The sequence below is a fragment of the Camellia sinensis genome, chromosome 6 (assembly GCF_055761805.1).
Source record: "Camellia sinensis isolate YWXY chromosome 6, ASM5576180v1, whole genome shotgun sequence".
Lineage (NCBI taxonomy): Eukaryota > Viridiplantae > Streptophyta > Magnoliopsida > Ericales > Theaceae > Camellia > Camellia sinensis.
Genome location: NC_138966.1, coordinates 175,158,453 through 175,183,149, shown reverse-complemented (window position 1 = coordinate 175,183,149; position 24,697 = coordinate 175,158,453). Strand labels below are relative to the sequence as shown.

General features: G+C 35.2%; 1 protein-coding gene and 1 long non-coding RNA gene across 2 annotated transcripts; one reads left to right on the top strand and one right to left on the bottom strand.

The window, feature by feature from the left end:
• Window positions 1-1,654: 1,654 nt before the first annotated feature.
• Window positions 1,655-15,734, bottom strand: LOC114269147 (uncharacterized). The gene is made up of 2 exons (XR_003631522.2): window positions 15,315-15,734; window positions 1,655-2,029 (listed from the first exon to the last, which is right to left on the bottom strand). It is a non-coding gene; the product is annotated as an uncharacterized LOC114269147 (long non-coding RNA).
• FAO3 (fatty alcohol oxidase 3) lies at window positions 8,900-14,308 on the top strand. The gene is made up of 3 exons (XM_028210401.2): window positions 8,900-9,168; window positions 9,374-9,646; window positions 12,393-14,308. Exons 1-3 carry the CDS (start codon window positions 8,944-8,946, stop codon window positions 14,133-14,135), a joined length of 2,241 nt encoding a protein of 746 aa, XP_028066202.2. The 5' UTR covers window positions 8,900-8,943; the 3' UTR covers window positions 14,136-14,308.
• Window positions 15,735-24,697: the final 8,963 nt, after the last annotated feature.

Here is a 24,697-nt window from a genome sequence, read left to right as displayed (position 1 = left end):
AAGAAAAACAGAAAGTATTGAAAAGGAAAATACAATCAATGGTCATATGATGGACCCAACTCAATATTATGTGGAATCATTCTCTCCAAGAGAGAGTAAAGGTAACATTACTTGCTACCTCTTACAGAGGGAAGCAGCAAATTCAACCCGTGAAATATTAAAATTAAATCTATTTAAAATTTGTTTAAATTTTTAAATGGATTTAAATGAATTGCATGTTATAAACCCACTTAAAATTGAATTGAAAATGGATACCCTTCACTGCCCCTCCACCACCACCACTATCTATTAAGAAAAAAATATATTAATAAACAGGTTGGTCAGATTTTCCTACTGTCTAAACCAAACAAGAAAATGGCCTTCCATTTATTTGTTTTTTGAATTTAAATCTTTAATTTTTTTTTTTTTTTTTTTGGGGGGGGGGGGGGAGGGGAATGGCAATAGAATGCAGCAAAGCAACAAACAAACAAACAAACATGGGCTTGTTTTGAGATTTGCTTATTTTTTGACTTATTTTTTTGTTTATTTTCGTTTTTAGTGATTTTTTTTTTAAATTTTCAAAAAAATTTAAGTTTCTAAATTCAGTTTCACAAGACAAACTAGAAATTTATAATTTTTTAAAAAAATTTCAGAAAAAATACTAAAAAGACAAAAATAAACAATCTTTTTTGACTTATTTTGGCTTTTTCAAATTTAAAAAAAAAAATTCAAAAAAACAAACTTTTTAAATTTATCTAGACAAAACGGATCGAAAAAGTAAAAAACTTTGATATAATAATTAAAAAAATACTAAAAATAAAAAATTCAAAAAAAGATGGGACGTTTTTTGAGTTGTCAAAAGAGGCAGCACATTAAATTGGGTTGGTCCAGTCATAAATTCCTCTTTCTAGTCATGGGTTAACGACCCGTAGATCATTCTAAAAGGGGTTACGCTATTCATCAACTTTCACAATACATTCTCCAAGGTTATCATGTCTTGACATGTGACTCAAGTAGTTTCCACTATTTAAAATTAAATGGTGCCAGCTAGGGGGTAGTTTGGGTGATTAATGGGTTAGCCACATTAGTTAAAGGAGTCGTTTAGAAAGCTTGTAAAAATCAGCTTTCAATTTTTTTACTTGTTTTAAATCATATCACTTTTCACATAATTTATTCACAAAAAGATAAAATAAGTTAAAAAATTAAAAAATTAACTTTTTACTAACTTTCCAAACCACTCCAAAGCCGTGTTAAAAGTTGCCCGAGAGTTTGTCAATTAATGGGTTACCCACATATTAGTTAAAGTCGTGTTAATAGTTGCTCAAGAGTTTATCTATTCAAACTTGACCTAAACTCAATAAATAAAACTCGGGCTAAGCCCAAATTTCTAGCAAATATTAGATTTATTTATTTTTAGTTTTTATTTTTTACAACTAAGCTAGTTATTTTTTAAAGTTGGGTTCTATTAACATTTATTTGAAAAAAATAAAATGTAACGTCAAAATAAATATTTTGCTTCTATTTTTTATTTTTTTGGATGGGTTCAGATTTCTTGAGTTAAACCATCTGAGTTACACCTCTATTAAAACCATATTTTTAGAAGTTTAGGCTACGTTTGACATAAAAAGCCTGAGCTAAAATAATCATAAAAAGACAAAATAAGTTAAAAAGTCAATAAAGATAAAATATCACATCTAAATTATAATCATTTTATGTTTTTTTCTCACAAAAATAAAAAAAAACTAAAAAATTCATCTCAAACGAGACTTTTTAATTACAAACAAAAATAATTTAAAAACAACCTATATCCCAAATAAAGACTAATTAACATTGAGAAAGAAAGACTACTTTTCAGTAGACACGTAAGTCGGCCTACTTAATCAGTTGGCTTAGTCGGAGTAATTCGCATTTTCCTTCCAAAAATTGGGGGAAGAATGAAAAGACAGAAAAGATGGAAGGACTAGTTGCAAATCTTCTATACTATACTGCGACGGTGGCTCCATACAATGATACAAGTGTACAAAGAAGAAGGAATCCAAACCAACACAACCTACAAGCCCAAACAAACCCCCATGAAAAATGGTAACAAGAAAACAAACTGAGAGATCATAACAATCTTACCTACAACTCCTGAAAAATCTTAAGTGTGATTACTTGTACCTATGTGATCATCTTAGCATGAGAAACATCAAAGTTATTAATTAATTTATAGAAAAATATCAAAAATGTAAATAATAGCATGATAGACCTACCGTAAAAATAACAAGATCACTGATGGGCTCCATCATGTTGACATAACAGTCTCAATAATTTTTTGTGATTTAATTTTGTATATATAAACTTAATCTAAATAGAAATAATAACAACAGTAAGGAAATTTATATCCTATCTTAGAATATCACAAAACAAATAAATTAGTTTATTGTATGTTTTAACGTTTAGAAGGAAAAAGACAATTCAGGATGGTGCTAGAAGAAAGAAAATAGAAAGACTGGCCTAGAAAGTGGCAGAAAAGATGGGTGGGCCATGGTGTTAGTCGAGAAAGTAAGGACTGGCTTCCCTCCAGTCTGTGATCGGATTGGAGGGTACTGTTGGACCCGTGGGAGTTCATTACGGATTCTATTTTGATAAACCGTTCAATGTGTGAATTCGTCAAGTAGTATATGCTTGTAAAAAATCATGTTGATTAGATATTGATAGCTATGTGATCAAATCAGATTTGTATAAAAAAAATAAACGGTTGACAAAAATCTGACTTGATGAGATAGTTGTCGATATCCGATCAACATAATTTTCTACAGGTATATAGTATTTGACGAGTTCTACACATTGAACGGTTCGAATTATCAAAACAGGACCCGTGATGGGTCCCCACAGGAAAGCCCAGCCCAAGAAAGCAAGTAGGGGCAATCTAGATGTGGTTTCACCTAATTGTGGTTGGCTTATAAATTGGAAAGGAAAAGAGAAGAAAAAAAGTTATACGAAATTTGAAAGAAATATAATTATGTTTCTCTATATTTTATATACCTTTTTCTCTTTTCTTTTACATATTCCTCCCTAAATTCATGAACTAAATAGAACCTTCACCAATTGTAACACTATCATTATCTTTGATTGGCTGTCCTGTGTGAAACAAACTCAGACGCCTTCAATGACTTTTGCAGGGGGAGCTGTGGCATGGCAATCTAAATTACAAAAATGTGTTGCTCTCTCAACTACCGAAGCTGAATTTATTGCCATTACAGAAGCTTGCAAAGAAGAGTTATGGTTGAAGAAATTTTTGCAAGAATTGGGTTTGAAGCAAGAAAGGTATGTACTTTATTGTGATAGTCAAAGTGCTATTCACTTGAGCAAAAATTCTACTTTTCATTCGAGATCGAAACACATTGATGTGAGATACCACTGGATCCGTGATGTGTTAGATTCGAAATTGTTACAACTCGAAAAGGTTCACACAGATGATAATATTTCAGACATGTTGACAAAGACTTTGCCGAGGGACAAACATTTGAAGTGTAGAACTTTGGCGGGTATGGTTGATCTCTCCACCTAAGTCGGTAGGGGGAGAATTGTTGGATATACCTCCTTATTGGAGTGTGGGACCCAATTGGTTTATTAAAAGAGTTTTAATTTGGCTTGGTTTAGTATAATATATTTTTATATATTATATTTGAGGAGACCCAATTCAATTTGGATACAATTAGGATTTGATTCCACAAAATCCCAGATTTAATATATATTGTTTATGTTTCTTGCTTGGTGAGATAACAAAGAAAAAAAGTGGCGGCTTACATTATTTTCTGAGAACAGTGCCGAAGATTGGGTTTTTTGGTTCAATTTCGGTTTTTGTGAAGCTCAGTTTTTGGGGCATCTTCGGTTGGTGTTTGGTTCGTTATTTTGGGTCTTCTTCAACTCTGGTTCAGAAGATTTTGGTTCTTCTATTTGGTGAGGTCTTTCCTCTTTGTTTATTTGTGATTATTTGGAATTCACCTAAGGGTGATTTTGTGAGACCATTAGTGTCTCGTTTGTAATCGTTTGGAATTATTTGGTTGATAGTGGAATCGGATTTCGATCCCGTGGACGTACCTCACATTGAGGGAACCACGTAAAAATTCTTGTGTTGCCTTTGATTTAATTTTTCCGCATTAGTTTTTATTCCCATTGATTGATTTACTTGTGGGGAATCACATCGATTTTCCCTAACAACTGGTATCAGAGCTTACGGTTTATTTGAGTTTATTTATTTGTGTAAATCAATGGAGGGGAATGTGGGTCGTATGTCTAGCTTCAATGGAAGCAATTGGGTAACTTGGAAAACTAAAATGGAGGACCTATTATTTTGTAAAGATTTGTATGGACCCATTGAGGGTGATAATGGCAAACCCGAGGGTATGAAAGATGATGAATGGAATAGGCTTAATCGAAAAGCCGTTGGTGTTATCCGTCAATGGATTGATGACAGTGTGTTTCATCATGTCGCTACTGAAACTTCAGCACATGATTTATGGAAAAAATTAGAGGGTCTTTATGATAGGAAATCAGCCACAAATAAAGCTTTTCTGTTTCGTAAGTTGGTTAATTTAAAATATAAAGAAGGCAGCCCTATTCCGGAACATTTGAATGAAATAAAGAGTATTGTTAACCAACTTGCTTCTATGAAAATTGTTTTTGATGATGAGTTGCAGGCTTTGATGCTACTGAGTTCTTTGCCCGAAAGTTGGGAGACTTTGGTTGTGACGGTTAGTAATTCGGCACCTGATGGAGTTGTCACAATGGGCCAAGTTACTAGTAGCCTGTTGAATGAAGAAACTAGAAGAAAATCAGCGGGTTCCTCTCATTCGGAAGCATTCGTTGTGAGAGGCCGAAGCAAAACAAGGGGGAGGAGTAAGACTCCTCATGGTCGTGATCAAAGCCGTGACAAATCAAAAGATGGTTCTTTTCCAAAGAAAGACGTTGAGTGTTATTATTGCCATGAGAAAGGGCACATGAAGCGAGAATGCCGAAAGCTCAAGAATAAGGAGAAAAGGCGTGACAAAAGTGTGGACAAGAAGCAAGAAGACACAACGGCAGTTACTACCAATGCTGATCTCATGGTCGTTTGTGAAGATGATTGTATCAATTTTGTGGGCCAAGAGAGCAATTGGGTGATTGATTCTGGTGCTTCTTTTCATGTGACTTCTCGAGTTGATTTCTTCACTACCTACACTGCAGGAGATTATGGTTCTATTCGAATGGGTAATGAAGGTTTGTCCAAGATTATCGGCATGGGTGATGTTTGCTTGGAAACAAATCTGGGCTGCAAGTTGTTGCTTAAAGATGTGAGGCATGTTCCCGACATTCGCCTCAATTTGATCTCTACTGGGAAGCTTGATGATGAAGGCTTCAACAACAAATTTGGTGATGGAATATGGAAGCTCACAAAGGGTTCCTTGGTGGTGGCTAAGTGTAAGAAGACTCATACACTTTATTCGATGCAAGGAAAAATTTGTAAAGGTGTTGTCAATGCACTTGAAGAAGATACTTCTACTGAATTATGGCACAAGCGGCTTGGCCATATGAGTGAAAAGGGGCTGCAAGTATTGTTCAAGAAAGAGCTTCTACCCGGTTTGAAAGGTACACATCTTAAAACTTGTGTTCATTGTTTGGCGGGTAAACAACATAGAGTTTCTTTTCATAAAAATGTTGCTTCTAGAAAAGAAAATGTTTTGGAGTTGATTCATTCGGATGTTTGTGGTCCTTTAAAAGTTAGAACACATGGTGGTGCACTTTATTTTGTTACTTTCATTGATGATTATTCAAGGAAAGTTTGGGCTTTTTTACTAAAAACTAAAGATCAAGTTCTAGAAGTATTTAAGCATTTTCAGGCTATGGTTGAAAGAGAAACAGGGCAGAAATTGAAGTGCATCCGATCAGACAATGGTGGTGAATACATTGGGCCATTTGATGAGTATTGTCGCAGTCAAGGTATTCGACACCAAAAGACAGTTAAGAAGACTCCTCAACAAAATGGCGTTGCCGAGAGGATGAACCGCACAATTGTGGAAAGAACAAGGTGTTTGCTTTCACAAGCTAAATTGTCAAGATCCTTTTGGGGTGAGGCGTTGAAGACAGCGGTTGACGTGATCAATTTGTCTCCTTCCTATCCTTTGAATGGTGATGTTCCAGAAAGAGTTTGGACCGGCAAAGATGTGTCTTATGAGCACTTGAGAGTGTTTGGTTGCCGAGCTTTTGTTCACATTCCAAAAGATGAGAGGTCCAAGCTTGATAGCAAGTCAAGACAATGTATTTTGCTTGGCTATGGGCGTGATGAATTTGGTTATAGATTGTGGGATCCGGTCAACAAGAAAGTCATTCGAAGCCGTGATGTTGTGTTTCTTGAAGACCAAACAATTGAAGACTTTGGCAAAGGTGATCAACCGGAGCCAAAAACTAGTGATCTCATTGACATGGACCTATCTCCTTCATCTTCAGTTGATGATGAAAATGGGGGAGATGTGCAGCCACCTATTGAAGATGTGGAGGATGATGCTAATCCTAATGAAGTTGAGCCAGAAATTGAGGAAGAGCATCCAACTCAAGTACCGTCACCACAACTTGAGTTGAGGAAATCTACAAGGGACCGACAACCTTCAAGAAAGTATCCTCCCAATGAATTTGTGTTGATTTCTGATCAAGGGGAGCCTGAGAGCTACCAAGAAGCAATTGAGCATGCAAAGAAAGGTGATTGGAAAAAGGCCATGGAAGAGGAGATGAATTCCTTAGTTGAAAATCACACTTATGATTTAGTGAAGTTGCCTAAGGGGAGGAAAATTCTGAAAAATAAGTGGGTCTTCAAATTGAAGAATGATGGCAAGAATCTGAGGTACAAGGCACGTCTTGTTGTGAAAGGCTTTGGACAAAAGAAAGGTATTGATTTTGATGAAATTTTCTCGCCAGTTGTAAAGATGTCTTCTATTCGGGTTGTACTTGGCATGGCTGCAAGTATGAACCTTGAAGTTGAGCAACTTGATGTGAAGACCGCATTTCTGCATGGTGATCTTGAAGAAGAAATTTACATGGAGCAACCGGAAGGCTTTGTGGAAAAAGGGAAAGAGAAATTTGTTTGCAAATTGAAGAAAAGTTTATATGGTCTCAAGCAAGCCCCGCGGCAATGGTACAAAAAATTTGATTCTTTCATGATGAATAATGGTTTTTCTAAAACCACTTCGGACCATTGTGTGTTTGTGAAAAATTTCCCGGATGGTAAATTTATTATTCTTTTGCTTTATGTTGATGACATGTTAATTGTGGGTCAAGATTCTACCATGATAAACAGGTTGAAATTGGAGTTGAGCAAGTCTTTTGCTATGAAAGATTTGGGACCGGCAAAGCAAATTCTTGGTATGAAAATTGTTCGTGATCGCAAAGAGGGGCTGATTTGGTTGTCTCAAGAAAGCTACATTGAGAAAGTTCTTGAAAGGTTCAACATGAATAAAGCAAAGTCGGTTGGTTGTCCACTTGCGGGTCATTTCAAGCTTAGTTCGAATCAATGTCCTACAAGTGAGAAAGACAAAGAAGAGATGTTGAAAGTTCCTTATGCTTCAGCAGTTGGTTCTTTGATGTACGCCATGGTTTGTACAAGGCCGGATATTGCTCACGCAGTTGGTGTGGTGAGTCGGTTTCTCTCTAATCCGGGTAAAGAACATTGGGCAGCGGTAAAATGGATTCTAAGATATCTTCGAGGGACTTCGAAGGTATGTTTGTGTTTTGGAGATGGTAAGCCGATGCTTGATGGGTTCACTGATTCTGACATGGCTGGTGATGTTGATTCTAGGAAATCTACTTCGGGGTATTTGATGACTTTTGCAGGGGGAGCTGTGGCATGGCAATCTAAATTACAAAAATGTGTTGCTCTCTCAACTACCGAAGCTGAATTTATTGCCATTACAGAAGCTTGCAAAGAAGAGTTATGGTTGAAGAAATTTTTGCAAGAATTGGGTTTGAAGCAAGAAAGGTATGTACTTTATTGTGATAGTCAAAGTGCTATTCACTTGAGCAAAAATTCTACTTTTCATTCGAGATCGAAACACATTGATGTGAGATACCACTGGATCCGTGATGTGTTAGATTCGAAATTGTTACAACTCGAAAAGGTTCACACAGATGATAATATTTCAGACATGTTGACAAAGACTTTGCCGAGGGACAAACATTTGAAGTGTAGAACTTTGGCGGGTATGGTTGATCTCTCCACCTAAGTCGGTAGGGGGAGAATTGTTGGATATACCTCCTTATTGGAGTGTGGGACCCAATTGGTTTATTAAAAGAGTTTTAATTTGGCTTGGTTTAGTATAATATATTTTTATATATTATATTTGAGGAGACCCAATTCAATTTGGATACAATTAGGATTTGATTCCACAAAATCCCAGATTTAATATATATTGTTTATGTTTCTTGCTTGGTGAGATAACAAAGAAAAAAAGTGGCGGCTTACATTATTTTCTGAGAACAGTGCCGAAGATTGGGTTTTTTGGTTCAATTTCGGTTTTTGTGAAGCTCAGTTTTTGGGGCATCTTCGGTTGGTGTTTGGTTCGTTATTTTGGGTCTTCTTCAACTCTGGTTCAGAAGATTTTGGTTCTTCTATTTGGTGAGGTCTTTCCTCTTTGTTTATTTGTGATTATTTGGAATTCACCTAAGGGTGATTTTGTGAGACCATTAGTGTCTCGTTTGTAATCGTTTGGAATTATTTGGTTGATAGTGGAATCGGATTTCGATCCCGTGGACGTACCTCACATTGAGGGAACCACGTAAAAATTCTTGTGTTGCCTTTGATTTAATTTTTCCGCATTAGTTTTTATTCCCATTGATTGATTTACTTGTGGGGAATCACATCGATTTTCCCTAACAGTTTCAACACTTCATAAAAATTCCACTCCATATAGTCAAGCAACAAAATTCGAGAGAGAGAGAGAGAGAGAGAGAATGGAGAGAGAGTGTCATCCTTTGTTAAGGGGAGGGAGGAGAGAAACTAAATCCAGTCCTGGGTTCTCTGCAGCAGAGATGGAGACACTGGCTAGTGTATGTGAGACAATCATACCACCCTTACCATTGAATTCCCTACAAGTCACTGAAAAGGAAGGCCATACAAACAAGGCCATTCAATTCTTCCACAAAGCTTCTGGCTCTCAAAATCCACTCCCTGAAAAGGTAACGATTCTCGCTCTCTCTCTCTCTCTCTCCGGATGATGTAGAACAAGAGATTCAAATTTTTTATATATTTATTTTAATAATAATAATAATAAAAGTAGAAAAGTTCCTACATCACTTGATCTCCTAGTGAGACTACATAGGTTCTGGCCAACTGAATAGTTGGTTTTCCGTGTCTTTAAACTTCTCTTTTGAATGGAAACAGGTGGCTGAGATTATAATGAAAAGGGGATTCATAGAAGCTGTGATCTTGCTGAGAGTGGTTTTGACTATTCTATCCACAAGGCTGGGGACATTACTGCTTTGTGGGTCTCTTTGTTTTGGTGACAAATGGCCATTCATCAACAAATTCTCACATATCTCCGTGGAGAAGAGAGAGAAGGTCATCCAGAAATGGTTAAAGCATTGGTTTTTAACACCCATCAGAGTTGCATTTGTATTTCTCAAGTTCTTATGCCTCTACGTCTTCTTCTCCCAGGTAATATTTTTTCCATTTGTATAATTTTTTTCCTTTCCCATTCCTGTATTTATATAATGGCCCATTTTGTGTAGCTTTGGCAAGCTAAAAGCTAATAATCTAAACGCAAAAACTAAAAACATTACCTACCCAACTTTCTAAAAACCAATTATTTAACTTATTTAAGTCACTTTTGTCTCATAAGTTGTGAGTACAAGTTACACAAATCACTTTGATGTAGAACTCTCAAAACTTGAAAAAATATATATATATAAGAACGTTCCATAAACTATACCAAACAGGGTCATTGAATGGTTTTGGCATGTATTTGCATACATTTTATGCATATCTGGGTTCATATTGTCCTAAAAAGCTAGTTCATGGTCTGATGGGCCACAATTCAAACAGATGGAACATACCTATGTCAGTACATGCATATACATATCTTCCATAATAAAAAATTTCAAAACCAGAGTTAAAGCAAATCAGTAAAAAAAAAGAAAAAAGAAAGGGAAATAACCAACAATAGATAATATTCATAGAACCTGAAAATCAAATCTAAAAAGGAAAATGTTAAAATCAAATCAATTTCTTCTCTAAAATCTACCCATTTGGTCATATTTGTTAACATAATGACAAAAATGGTAGTGCTGTCTAGCTCAAGTATGTATATGCTAAACTAATTAGCACATTATATGCAAATCTGTAGCCATTAATAGCAGTCCAGCTAACGCACCATTAGTGGGACATATGCTAAGGAACAATTATCATAACATGTTGGTCATATTTTTAGTTATTTTGAGAAAAGTTAAACCTAAGGAATATGATATTTCTCAAAGTTGGATAGTGGTTGTTATTCATAATTATTGTCATGATCATTGGAAAAGAATAAGGAAAAGACAGTTAAACACAAACGCTTGTATTGTGGCCCACAGGTTTAGGATGGAAAAGACCCCTAAATTTTATATATCACTATTAAAAAAAATTAACCAGTCTGTCATCTTTTCATAATTATTGTTGTTATCGTTTCAGAGAATTAGAAAAAGATATTATTATGAGAACATAAATTATCTTATATTATGGGCCTAGGGTTTTAAATGGAAAGAGACCCTTAATTCTATATATCACCATTAAAAAAGTTTATCTCTTCCCTACTACTACATGATAATAATGAGACTGATTAATGTCCATTTCAAACAATTATGCATTTGAAAAAGCTTATCTACTAATCTGGACAAAGAAATTTGTTCTTTCTAATATCTTCTTTTTTCCCTTTTCCACAGCTCAAATATGTATATGCTAAACTAATTAGCACATATATGCAAACCTGTAGCCATTAATAGCAATCCAGCTTACGCACCATTAGTGGGACACATGCTAAGGAACAATTATCATAACCTGTTGGTCATGTTTTTATTTATTTTGAGAAAAGTTAAACCTAATGAATATGATATTTCTCAAAGTTGGATAGTGGTTGTTATTCATAATTATTGTCATTGGAAAAGAATAAGGAAAAGATAGTTAAACACAAATGATCTTGTATTGTGGCCCTCGGGTTTTCGATGGAAAAGACCCCTAAATTTTATATATCACTGTTAAAAAAAAATAACCAGTCTGTCATCTTTTCATAATTATTGTTGTTATCGTTCCAGAGAATTAGGAAAAGATATTATTATGAGAACATAAATTATCTTTATTGTGGATCTAGGGTTTTAAATGGAAAGAGACCCTTAATTCTATATATCACCATTAAAAAAGTTTATCTCTTCCCTATTACTACACGATAATAATGAGACAGATTAATGTCCATTTCAAACAATCATGGATTTGAAAAAGCTTATGTACTAATCTGGACAAATAATTTTGTTCTTTCTAATATCTTCTTTTTTTCCCTTTTCCACAGAAAAAGTTTGCGTGGGAAAACAAATATATACATTCCAATTTGATTTGGTAGATGATGTGGTAAAATAGTACATATATGAAAATTCAGTCAAATTTTATTAAATTGGAAAATTAAACTCTTGCATAAATTGACATATTTCATATATATTAAGGTTACCAAGTACACGAGACTTCCGATAAAGTGGGGTCTAGAGAGGGAAAGATGTACGCAACTTTATTCACATTACCAGATAGGTTGTTTCAGTAGATTTCAGATATGTTAGCATTATCAAAATTTAGACCACCTTTTACAACAGCATTTCTACATAAAAATTGTAATTTTTCTCTCACAGATGATTTCTTTCTTTCTTCTTTCTTCCTTCTTCTTTCTTTTGCTTTTTTAATACTTCTGAACAATCACAGTTAGCAGGCCTAGAGAAACTTATACTCAGGAAATCTACAATCACAGCTAGCAGAACTAGAGGAACTTACACTGATGAAATCTATAATAAAATGGAACATAATTGAATATGTCATTGGCTCTATTGGCAAAGTTCGGTAGATGCCAGCCAAAAAATATGTTAAACACTAAGCACTAGCTAATACCGAGTGACAAACAAGTCATAATACGACTAAAACTAGAATAACAAAAAAATTTGAGCTAAAATTTAAACATTTGTAATGCCTACAAATTAAACACCCAACTCAAATGAGGTACAACATGAAGACAGTTTTACATGGCATGATCATCAAGTAGCTGATATTGTTTTCACTTCACCCTTTTACTTAAACTCCAATACCAGCTCATACAAAGTAGTTACTCTATACAGTTTTCCCACCACAAGGCAAGAGTTTCAAATTTTAATCATGGCATTTTTCGCTGTAGGTTGGTGAAAATTCAAATAATCCTACATGGGAAGCCTTGGGGTATCAAGTAGACACTACTGAGAACTTGTCCAAACACCAAAAGGAGAGACCACTTCAAAAAGGACTAGTAGAGACTATATACGAGAATGAGTCAACCCTAGTCCATTCCCTCACTCAGAAAGGCCTCAAAGTCACAGAAGACCCTAAAACTAACCTTTACAAAATCAAATGTGATGTCGTAATAGTTGGCTCCGGTTGTGGTGGAGGTGTCGCCGCTGCTGTTCTCGCAAGTTCTGGTCAGAAAGTCGTCGTTATTGAGAAAGGGAACTACTTTCATAGCAAAGATTATTCTTCAATGGAAGGACCTTCCCTGGATCAACTATATGAGAAAGGTGGGATGCTAGCAACCCTTGATGGGAAAATGATGATCCTAGCTGGATCGACGGTGGGTGGTGGTTCTGCTGTGAATTGGTCAGCATCTATCAAAACACCCAAGTTTGTGCTAAAGGAATGGGCAGAGACCCACAAAATCCCACTCTTCTCAAGCCCTCAATATCTTTCTGCCATGGATGTAGTGTGTGAAAGAATCGGTGTTATGGAGAAATGCATACAGGAAGGGTTTCAGAATCAAATCCTCCGTAAAGGATGTGAAAAACTTGGTCTGGATGTCGAGGCAGTGCCACGAAACTCGACAGAGAATCATTACTGTGGTTCTTGCTGTTACGGATGTAGAACAGGAAACAAACAGGGGACTGATTCTACTTGGATGGTTGACGCTGTGGATCATGGTGCAGTGATCATAACAGGATGCAAAGCCGAGAGATTCATACTAGAAAAAAACAAGTCTAGAGGGATAAGAGGAAAAAAATGCTTGGGAGTGATAGCAAACAGTCTAAATAAAAGCATCACAAAGAGACTGCAGATTGAGGCCAAAGTAACAATCTCTGCATGTGGATCCTTACTGACACCCCCCCTAATGATCTCCAGTGGGTTAAAAAACCGCCACATTGGCTGCAACCTTCATCTCCACCCTGTTCTAATGGCATGGGGATACTTTCCAGAGTCTAATTCACAGCTCAAGGGGAAAAGCTTCGAGGGCGGAATAATCACCTCAGTACATAAGGTGGTGTCGGAGGAGTTCAATGTAAGAGCCATTATAGAAACTCCTGTATTAGGGCCTGGACAATTTGCTGCATTATGTCCTTGGGAGTCTGGATATGACATAAAGAACAGGATGCTTAAATATGGTAGAACTGCTCATTTATTTTCTATGGTCAGAGACCAAGGCTCTGGGGAGGTTAAGCATGAGGGAAGGATAAGCTATAAGTTTGATGCATTAGACAGGGAGAATATGAAGACAGGGTTGCGGCGAGCATTGAAGATTTTGGTAGCAGCTGGAGCGGTTGAGGTGGGCACGCAACAGAGTGATGGGCAGAGAATCAAATGTAAAGGGATTAGCAAAGAGGATTTGGAGGAGTTTTTAGATACAGTTTCAGCAGCTGGTGGGCCAAAATCGATGGTGGAAAACTGGACAACTTACTCCTCTGCCCATCAAATGGGGAGTTGTAGGATGGGGATCAATGAAAAGGAAGGCGCGGTTGATGAGAATGGGGAGAGTTGGGAAGCACAAGGCCTATTTGTATGTGATGCTAGTGTTCTTCCAAGTGCTGTTGGTGTCAACCCCATGATCACCATCCAATCAACTGCTTATTGCCTCTCAAACAAGCTAGCCGAAGCTTTGGCAAAAGAAAATGTTCTCTAAATTAAATATATTCTTCTTACTATTTTTTTTCTCAAAGCCAAAGCCATTTTAACTCACATTATTATTGAATCATAAGGTTAGAAAGTGCATGTCACATTTTCTATATATTATTATATGAATAAAAATAAATGAAATAATAAAAAAAAAGGTTGAAAAATACTAGCAATGGACAAAAAGTTGATCATCTGCTGTTGAGGAAAATAATTGCATTATAACACAGTTTCATTGTCAATATCCACATGGGATGTGGCTAGGTTGAACTAAGCAAGCAAAGTACCCATAACTTAAGGCTAAAGGAACACAAGAACAGTTATCAATGAAATTACCTACATTTTATATCAAAAATTTTAGAGGAAATGACAGATCAATGGGAATAAAAAAATTATTTACAAAAAAATGATAAACATTATAAATATTAATAATAAAAATTATAAACTTTTCCATCTTTATGTAAATTATTTTTCTCATCCCACTGATCAGTAATTCTCCCAAGATTTTATAATATCTTAAAAAATATTTATTATTAAAATTATATTTATCATCCATTTTTTGAAAGGTAAATATTATAAAATCATATAGTAATGAGAATTAGATTAATATCATATCTTTTTGGTAGTATACACATAGTAACCTATAGGACCAACAGAACGAAATAATCAAAGTGAGTTTCGTGGTGGGGCCATCGGCCGAAACTGTGTGTGTATAGTCCAACCCTCCCCTTCTTATTCAGCTTTTCCTTTCTAGTTCTGTACTTTCTAAGCATTTAAAAAAATAAATTAATTAATTAAATTAGAACTCCAAAACCACCAAAACCAGATATATATATTTTGCCACTCTTCAGATTACAAGCCTATAAAACCCTACCACTACAACAAACCTAAACAACAAATCAAACCTAAAACCCCTAAAATTTACAAACACAGCCTAAAACAAACCAAAAACAACAAATCGCGTGTTCTCTTAATGACAATCACCGTCAATCATTTGTTCAGGGCATTACAATATAGCAGTGACACCAAATCCAATACATATATGTATACTCTCATAGTCAATGTGCATGTCTATATATGAAACGAGTGTGTCTAATTGTGTACGTATATTTGACTAATGCATGGGGATAGAGAAATTTCGAAAGACAATTGTATTGAAGAAGAGAAACAGATCGAAAGAGAGAGAGACCTGTTATCTTGTGGATGTCGATGCGGCGGAGCTGGTGGTGCTGAGATTTTCCGGCGGTGGAAAGGGACAGTCTCTCGTTGGAGCTCTGCTCTCTCTCTCTCTCTCAATGGTTTGCCACGGAAATAAGACGAAAACAGCCAATTTTGGAAAATGACGAGGTATTAAATTTTCTACTAAATAAATGATAAGTGTGGAGCCTATAAAATTGTAGACCCCATATCCTGTGAAATATTTGGTCATTTATTTGGTAGAAAATTTAGTGTCCCTATCATAATCGCCAATTTTATTTGAAATAATCTTCTCAATTTTTATTTCTTTTTAAAAATTACACAAAAAAAAATCTCAAGATTTAACGCCTTTTTCAAATTAAAGTCCAGATTTCAAATTGCAACAATTTGTATTCCACCATTCTACCTGTGTTGCAATCCGATCTCCTGTCTATCTCCATCTTTATTAGTTAACGGAAGACTGATTTGGGCACCAAAATTTCCCTAAACTTCACGATTTAGGGCAAAAGACACCCCTTCATTGTGATTTACAACTCCATGCAACCCACCTGGTAATTCAACCTGCGATTGAAGTCATGCAATCGAAGGAAGATAGCAATTTTATAGTTGATTTTTCAAAAAGTTTTGGCCTTTGAGATAGAGATAAGAAATGGGTTCCTTTTTGGTTGTTTTATACGGTTTTTTCCCTTTCTTTTTTCTCATTGTTGACCTTCTGTTTGTCTCCATTGTTGACCTTTTTTTTCTTTCCATAGTCGTGCAAACTATTTTCTATTCCATCAAAATGAAAGACAAAAATGAGTGAAGGTAATAGTTGGGGTGGGAACAATTGGGGTGAGTTGACTCGTTACAGCTGTGGGTTAAAAGCGAAGATCAGAACTCCGTGAACTCATGCTAATCCTACTAGGAGGTTTTTGCGTTGTCCTAATTATGGAGTAAGTGTATACAATTTTTCAGTATTTATAGAAAATTAAGAATAAAGTAATATGTTCAATTTGAAGAAGATAACAACTGTATAGAAGATTTATCAAAAACAATTGCTTATTTGTTTATATTTTATTGCAATTATAGAAAAATAGGGCTTGTGGTTTCTTTTCCTAGTACAATCCACCCACATGTGTTCGTGGTAGACAAGTGTTGCCGAAGTTGGTGGATAAGGTTACAGCACTAGAAGAATGTGTCAAAGAGGTTGCACAATTAGAGGATGTCGTTCAATATTATCGTGCACAACAAAAGTGGCTTGTCATTGCCTTGATTGCTACATTGCTTATGAATGGACTATTTGTACTCCAAAATAGTGTTTAGGCTTGCTATGTAATTAAAAATATGTGTTTTGGCTGGGTATATTACTTCCATAATGTGTTTTGTAATTACAATGCTTTTGTTGAACAATGGCAATGTCAATTTTGTTTGGTTTGAAATGGTGAAATGGTTTGTTATCAATTGCAATTGCAATTGCAATGCTTTTGTTTTGTAATGGGGAAATGCTTAGTGCATTGCTTTTATTTTGTAATGGTTGAATGTAAATAAAATATTAGGTTTGAAATGGTTTGTGAAATGTTTTTGTTTTGTAATTGCAATGCTTTTGTTATCAATTGGTGAAATGGTTTTGTTTTATAATGGTGAAATGATTTTGTAATGGTTTGTCCCTAGTTTTAGCATGTTGTCCCTACATTCATGTACAATGATAATAACCATACAAGCATGGTCAAAATTGATAACCATATAAACATATGAAACCTGGTTTGACATAAGCATAATAACCACAACAAAGCAAGCATAAGAACCTGTTATTTTCATGAATGAACTTAGAACATAATTCAAGCCAACAAAACATTGGGGTTTCAACCATTCAACCATTGGAGGATAATAACCATACAAGGATTGTTCAAGGTTTCATAACCCATATGTACAACATAATTGTTCCAAAAACCAATTTTAATTACAAAAGTGGTAAGTAAGGTAAGATAAACCATGAACATTCCAAAAACCCCATGAATATTACAAAAACCCTATTTTAATTACAAAAGTGTTCAAAACCACTTGTTCACACTACACTGGCTGCCCATTCCTTGCTTGTTGCCAATGTCTGCTGCTGCTGATCTTGTCATCTTCCTTGGTTGCCCATCAGTTGCTTCTTTAACACCACTTACTGCTGCTGGCCTCTTCCTAGATTGACAATCATCAACTTGTGCTTGGCTGCTCCTCTCTTTGCCAAATAATGTAGCTGTCCTAAAGCCCATGAATGTCTGCAAAAGAAGTTTGTAATTAGTAACATGTATTATTTATTACTAACATAATGTTTATTTACTTTCATTTAATGGAATACTTGCACTACTATTGGATTTTCCAGAAGGTCCACTTGTATTTCCTTTCACTGGACCCTTGTAAGTCCTTTGATTGTGACTACAACAACCACATTTAGAGCATTTTAGGGTATACTGCCTCCTCTGTAACTTGTATGGATTCTTAGGTTCATCTAGGTCCCTAACTCTATGTTTGGAAGGCTTACCAGTTAGTCTTTTAATCTTAGAAGGTAGAAGAGGGTCACACCCTGTTTTAGGCCACAGATCTGGCCCATTCATTGGATTAATCAATGCCTCATAAGTTCTCAAAAAAGTTTCATTCTTGAAATATGCATGAACATGATCTTCAACCCTCTCTTTCTGAAAAAATATAGCAGTTACCCCATGGGGATAAGGGATTCCAGTGAGGTTCCATGTGAAGCATGTGCATGTCCTATTCTCTAAGTTCACTCATACCCACTCCCTCAATGTCTGACTTCAAACTCAGCACCTTCTGACCATGTAGGTATCCTTACTCTGGACTTCAACTTCCTTTTTTCAACTTTGTATTGTATTTTTCCACAAATGGGCCCTTTGTACTTCAACATGCTGTCTCTACATTCATGTATCCTCACCATCAAAGCCCTCATAATCATTTCCATCATGGTAAGGATGTGTTTGTTCCTAACTTGTATCACCTATGAGTTAAAACATTCAGAGATGTTATTGAATAGCTTATTGGATTTGGTTCTTGGACTAAACCCATGCCTAGACTGTGAGACCCCTAACTTTTGTAAACCTTATTAGGTCCCTAAATTTTGAGTTATTACAATAAAGCCCTTAATTCGTTGATTATTCGTAAATTAAACCCTAGAACCGAAAACGTATCACGGACGAACCCATACAAACCCTAATCGACCCTGGAAGCTTAGAAATCATTTCTAACACTCTAATATTAATTATTTAACTCTCAAATTTTAGATTAATTGCTCTAAACCTTAACTTCCGGTTTTCACAGTTTTCGTTCGGTTATTTACCTTTAAATTCAAAGTAAGATAATACAAACTGAATTATTTTTCCTAACACTAATTTATTAGCTCTACACTTGAAACAGATACTTTAATTGAGCCCAAGCCCTCACATTTTTATTAAATCACAAATTGACCCCAAACAAGTACCATTATATATTTATATAGTGGGTGTTTGGGAAGTGGGTTTTTATGTAGGTTTTTTTAGTTGCAAGATATTATTGGATAAAAAAATTTTGGTGTTTGGAAAAGATAGTTGGGTTTTTTTGTGGTTGGATGTGATGTTTGTAAGAGAAGAAGTGAAATGATTATTGGGTTGGATGTGATATTTTGTTTGGATGTGTTTTTTTTTTTTATTTTGCAAAAAGTTTGTCTTTTAGTGAAAAAAATCAAAAAAAAATCCCAAACCCAAGTTCCCAAACACCACCAAACACTTGTATCCTAAAATCTTTTTTTAAAACATTTTATTTTACAAATTCCAACAATTATACACAAAAAAAATATAAAACAAGTCCATCAATTCACCATCACATGGCTAGCCATCACCATTGTAGGTGTAATGAATGTACTATGAGACAATTTTTGATGATTTAAGGAAGAAAATCGTTGACTTGGTACAAACTTTTATATACATGTATATAAGCAACTAGGCTGGTTTGATTAGGAGGAAAACCCTAACTAGATCATATTTAGGAACCTAATTAAGACCTTTAATCCTCCACTATTCCATTGAATTCAAACTAAATCCAAACTATCTAATCCAATTCTAACCAAGGGGCATTTAAGACCTTTTGCACCAAATTCATTATATAAACAACCCCTCTCCTAGCATTTTACATACAAGAACAACACTTATACACACTATATTCAACTGAGAGAGAAGAAATGAAGGAGGGTGAGCTTGGTAGAAGAGAGGAGAGGAAGAAAAAGTTTGCTAACAATTTCAACAACCCTTAAGTAAGCCACAACACAACTCTCTCTTCCATTTTCCTTTTTCAAATACATGTTATTAGAAGTTTAAAATGGTATTTTCAGATGTGTTATAATGGTATTCTTGTGTCAAAAATGAAAAGAGTTGAGCCTTGATTCTACCATTCTTCCATTTCTCTTAATCGGTATAGGACTACATTTTTTTCTATCAATCTCTCAAAATTTTCAAAGGCACACCTTCACCTTAAATTTCTAAGTTTAATACATATTATTTAGCAAGTTTTCATCACAATATAAGTGGAAAATTTCCCCTAGCTGACCTATTTTCTCACCAACTTTCTATTTTCAAGAACTGTGCCAGAAAAATCTATTTTACAGCCACCTTGCGAAAATTATAGAAACGTGTATAAAAATATTCTGGACCTCCATTTTATGACAAAATCTTTCTTAAGGAGTTATCTTTCAAGGAAAATTGGTTTCATTGAAAACGAGTGAGCGGTTTGTGGGAAAATTTGATTTTCATAACAGTCGACGAATCTGGACAGAGTTGGAGTATTTCTGAAATAACTACAAATCTGGAAAAGTTATTCCATTTCTAAAAAATGTTCTGAAAACTAGATAAAATTCCCTACGAACCATAGGAAGGCCGAGCTCTGGAAAAATCTGAAATAGCCCTTTTGAGTATAATCTTTAGGTAGTACTGAATCTGGAAGTTCTGTTTTCATTAGTGTTTTATGCTCTTGTGTTCATGAATATGCTTATTAATTTATGATCATGTCTCAATATGATATTTCACATGTCATAGGTTTATGAATTTTATTTTAATCTTTCGATGGTGCTCACACTTATGCAGATCTGGAAATTATATTCATGTGCGAATTTATTCCTTTAACTACTTGAATATGCCTAGAGCTACTTGTGTCTATCTTCATATGTGAATCTCATGTGTTGTAACCTTATTTCCTTCTATTTGTACTATTTAGTTGTTCTAACTTGTGCAATAGATGTTGTTTCAAGAGCATGTCCCAACTCTGACTTAAATTATCTAACTTAAACGGGAAACTTAATGGGTGGTAATGGGTTGCAGATTTTTGGACAAGATTACTAAGATATTAATTGGTTGACGGGATGCGTTCCCTATTTGGAAGTTAAAGTCTTGTGCAAGTGGTTTTCGGAACCCTTGAACGGAGTGGTTGTATTCGGACCCTAGGTATTTGGTGTAAGGAGGGATTTGGGCAAGGCCCATTATTACCGTCTCTTTTGAGGCCCTGCAGTTGGCGCTACGCTGTATATAACTGTTGGTAGGCATCCGAGGTTAGTTCTTCAACAAAGCAGCAAAAGAAGGGGCATACCGAATAATCCGGGTCCGATTCTTGTGGTTGGGAAGACGAAGTCTCTTTAGGGGATTTCTAGATTTCTAACATCTAACCTTGCAATCCTTTATTATTGAATGATTATAATGTTTTATTACTTGCTTGTTATAATTATGATGGTGTATTGGATTGGAAAAAAGGGATGGGGTGTGTGTGCGTTTACTGGACATTCAAAGCTTATGGCATTTCATGCCAGGTATCGAAGAAACGTACGAAGCCAACGAAGAGTCAAATACATTTGAAGACTTAAGTTTTCCTTAGAGAAAGTTTGGAACCATTTCGCTCATTAGTCTAATTGTGCTTTTATTTATTCTTTTTGGATTGTAATAGTAATGGAACTCGTTTTGTAAATTTAAAATTTGAGACGCTGTAATTATTATTTACTTTGTAATCCTATGCCTATTTCTGCATTGCTTATGAGACCTTGCGTCAATGCCTTTTAAGATCTGTCAAAAGGGTGGTGCGCTACCTAAGAAAGCTGGACTTAGAAGTGAGGCTAACTTGACTCTTCTGGCGATCTGGGATTTTACTTGGTTATTGGCCAGAGGACTCATTAGTGCCGTTTCCTAGACTCCTAACCTTAGATAAGCCCTTTATTTAATTGATAATATATTCTCTGAAGCTCGCGATTTTTGGAGCGCATAAGCCTAGACCTTTGGACTGGGTTCACTCTCATCATCCTATTTACTTCTTGTAACTTAGTCATGTGCCACTCCCATTCAACCCTTGTGTATGTTTTTGTTGCCTTCCAAACACAACCCTTCAACTCTTTTCATTTAAACAACTTCTTAAAGTTTGCATACAAATGTCTGAAACAGAATTTGTGATTGGCTTCAGGGCATACCAATCTCAAGCTTGGAACAAGTCCTTGTAACAAAAACAGATACATAGCCAAACAATTAATTGACAACATTATTCTAGGAATGGCATAATGATAAGAGTATTTCAAAACATAAGGAATACATAAAAATATTTACCTTCTTTTGATTAGTCGTACATGTCCATCAATGTTCTTCAATTAGGCCAATATCTTGTAACAAGTTGTGTAAAAACTAAGTCCAGCTCTCCTTACACTCTGCCTTAACTACAGCATAAGCTATTGGATACATTTGATTGCTTCCATTCCATCCAACAGCTGCAAATAATTGCCTTTGGCAAGCTCCTTTCAAAAAACAAACATCCAACCCAATTAATGGTCTCACACCAAATAGAAACCCTTTCCTAATTGCACCGAGGCATACATACATTTTCTGAAACCTAGGTTTAACTTCCAATTGAGGCCTCCACACATTTATGTCAACATTAGTACCCTCATTGGTTCTTTTCAACTTAGTTGCATAATTCCATATCCTACTATATTGTTCAACATTAGTTCCCTCAATCTTCTGAATTGCTATTTTTTTGGCTTTATAAGCTTTCATTGCTGACACACTTACAACAAAATCCTCTTTGATAATTTCCTGAAACTCATTCACTTTTAATGTTGGGGTGGTCCTAAATTTCTGGACATACTTCTCTGCTAACCAAAAAGCTGTCATTTGTCTATTCTTGTAAGTTCTACAACATGAGTGTTTAGGTTGATATGTTTTTATCTACAAAGTGTTCTCTCCAGTCATCTTAGATGCATACAGTCTCTATTTACACCCAGCATTACAATTCACTTGAACTTTTTATTTTTCACTCTTAGTAAACTTCACATCATATCCTCCTTTTATTACATATTCCTTGACAGCATCTTTGAACTCATTTGCAGTACTAAACAACATTCCTAGTTTGAATTCTATGTTCTGTATATCAGCCTTAGCCCTAAATTCAGGGTACTTAGGCCTGTTGTTATTATCCTTATCATCAGAGCCTGTAGGGGTAACTAGTTCTTCCTCAGATGAATCTGCATCGTTCATTTCACACTCATGACCTTCTTTAAGCCCTTTTTCATTGACATCTCTCTCAACATTACTATCAAACATGATGTCATCAAGATCGGGATCATCATCATCATCATCATCACTACTATCTGAGAAATCCCTATCTAATGGGTCACCATTGCCATCGCCGTCAGTGTTTGAGTCCTTTTGACAGTGATCATTGTGGTAATTTTCATCATTTTCCACATCTTTCACAGGCACATCAGTAAAGAATAACATAGAATGAGCAATATCTACATTATGTGGCTTATGATGCTTAATAAACAGCTCTAAGGTATTTGTATTTTCCAACAAAGAATACATTTCTCTAATATCATCATCATTAGCTAACACTCTTAACCCTAAGACCAAATTTTAGTTGGGAATCCTATAGAAAAAATACTTGTAATAAAAAACACCTAACTCCTTCAACATGTAGTCAATCTCTGAGACAGATAATTTATTAACATTAACTGCATCAAATACATCCACATTACCGCTAACATAACTCCTTTCATCATTCTCAATAAAATAGCCACTGTGGTGTATCAAAACTTTAACAAAAGTTGTCATTACTGCATGCATACATAAACAAAACAATAATGACAATAACTATGGGTCCACTTGTAAAACAAAGCATATTAAAAAAATAGAACCCTCATATAAAGAAACTTGGCCCACAATTCTCCATTTATGGAGACAAAATATGACAGAAAAGCAGACATAGAAGACCCTACAAAAATAATGGAGACCCTAGGACCATAATGTATTCAGTGATACAGAGACATGCATATAGTTGGATACAAAAGCAATATCACAAAGCAATAAACAATAAGTGTGCACCGACAATGGAGAGAAAAACAATGTCATCAATGAATAATAAAAAAAGAAGGTCAACAATGGAGACAAAAAGAAGGTCAACAATGGAGAAAAAAAAAGAAGGGAAAAACCCGTATAAAATAACAAAAAATGAACTCATTTCTTACCTCTGTCTCAGAGTCCAAATCTTTTTGGAAAATCAACTATGAAATTGCAATCTTCCTTCAATGCGTGGCTTCAATTGCGGGTTGAATCACCAGGTGGGTTGCATAGAGCTGTAAATCGCAATGAAGGGGTGTCTTTTGCCCTAAATCGTGAAGATTAGGGTAATTTTGGCGCCCAAATCAGTCTTCCGTTAACTAATAGATCTGGAGATGAACGGGAGGATCGGATTGCAACACGGGTGGAATGGTGGGGTACAAATTGTCACAATTTGAAACCTGGGGTTTAATTTGAAAAATGCGCTAAACCTTGGGGTTTTTTGTGTAATTTTTCCTTTCTTTTTTTGTTAGTAAAATATAGAGATTTGTTTAAAATATGAATTATTTTAAAAGTTATAAATATATCTTTATCAAAATTTTATATTTAACAAAATTAATAAAAATAATAAAATTTCTAAGTACTCTCTTATATAGAAAGGCAAACTACACTGATCTTCCCTGAGGTTTACCTTAATTACAAGGACCTCCTCTACAGTTTCAAAAATTACACAGACCTGCCTTACTTTTAAAACTAATATACAGATACCCCCTTCCCGTTAAAAGAGCATTAATGATGTTAACTTGACAGTGAAATTGACCATAATACCTTTCAACCCATTGTCTTTCCCAAAGACTTAACCCACTCTATATCATTAGCATCTTTCCCCCTTTACTACCCATTTCTGCCATTGTCTTCCTCACACTCTCTCCCCAAACCTTTCTAATCAAAAACCCAAAACCCAAACCAATAATAACCCGATAAAACACACACTCTTATTTCGACAATTGATCAAACACACTGTTATTTCGACAATTCAAGGGTTTAAGCAAGGAATCAA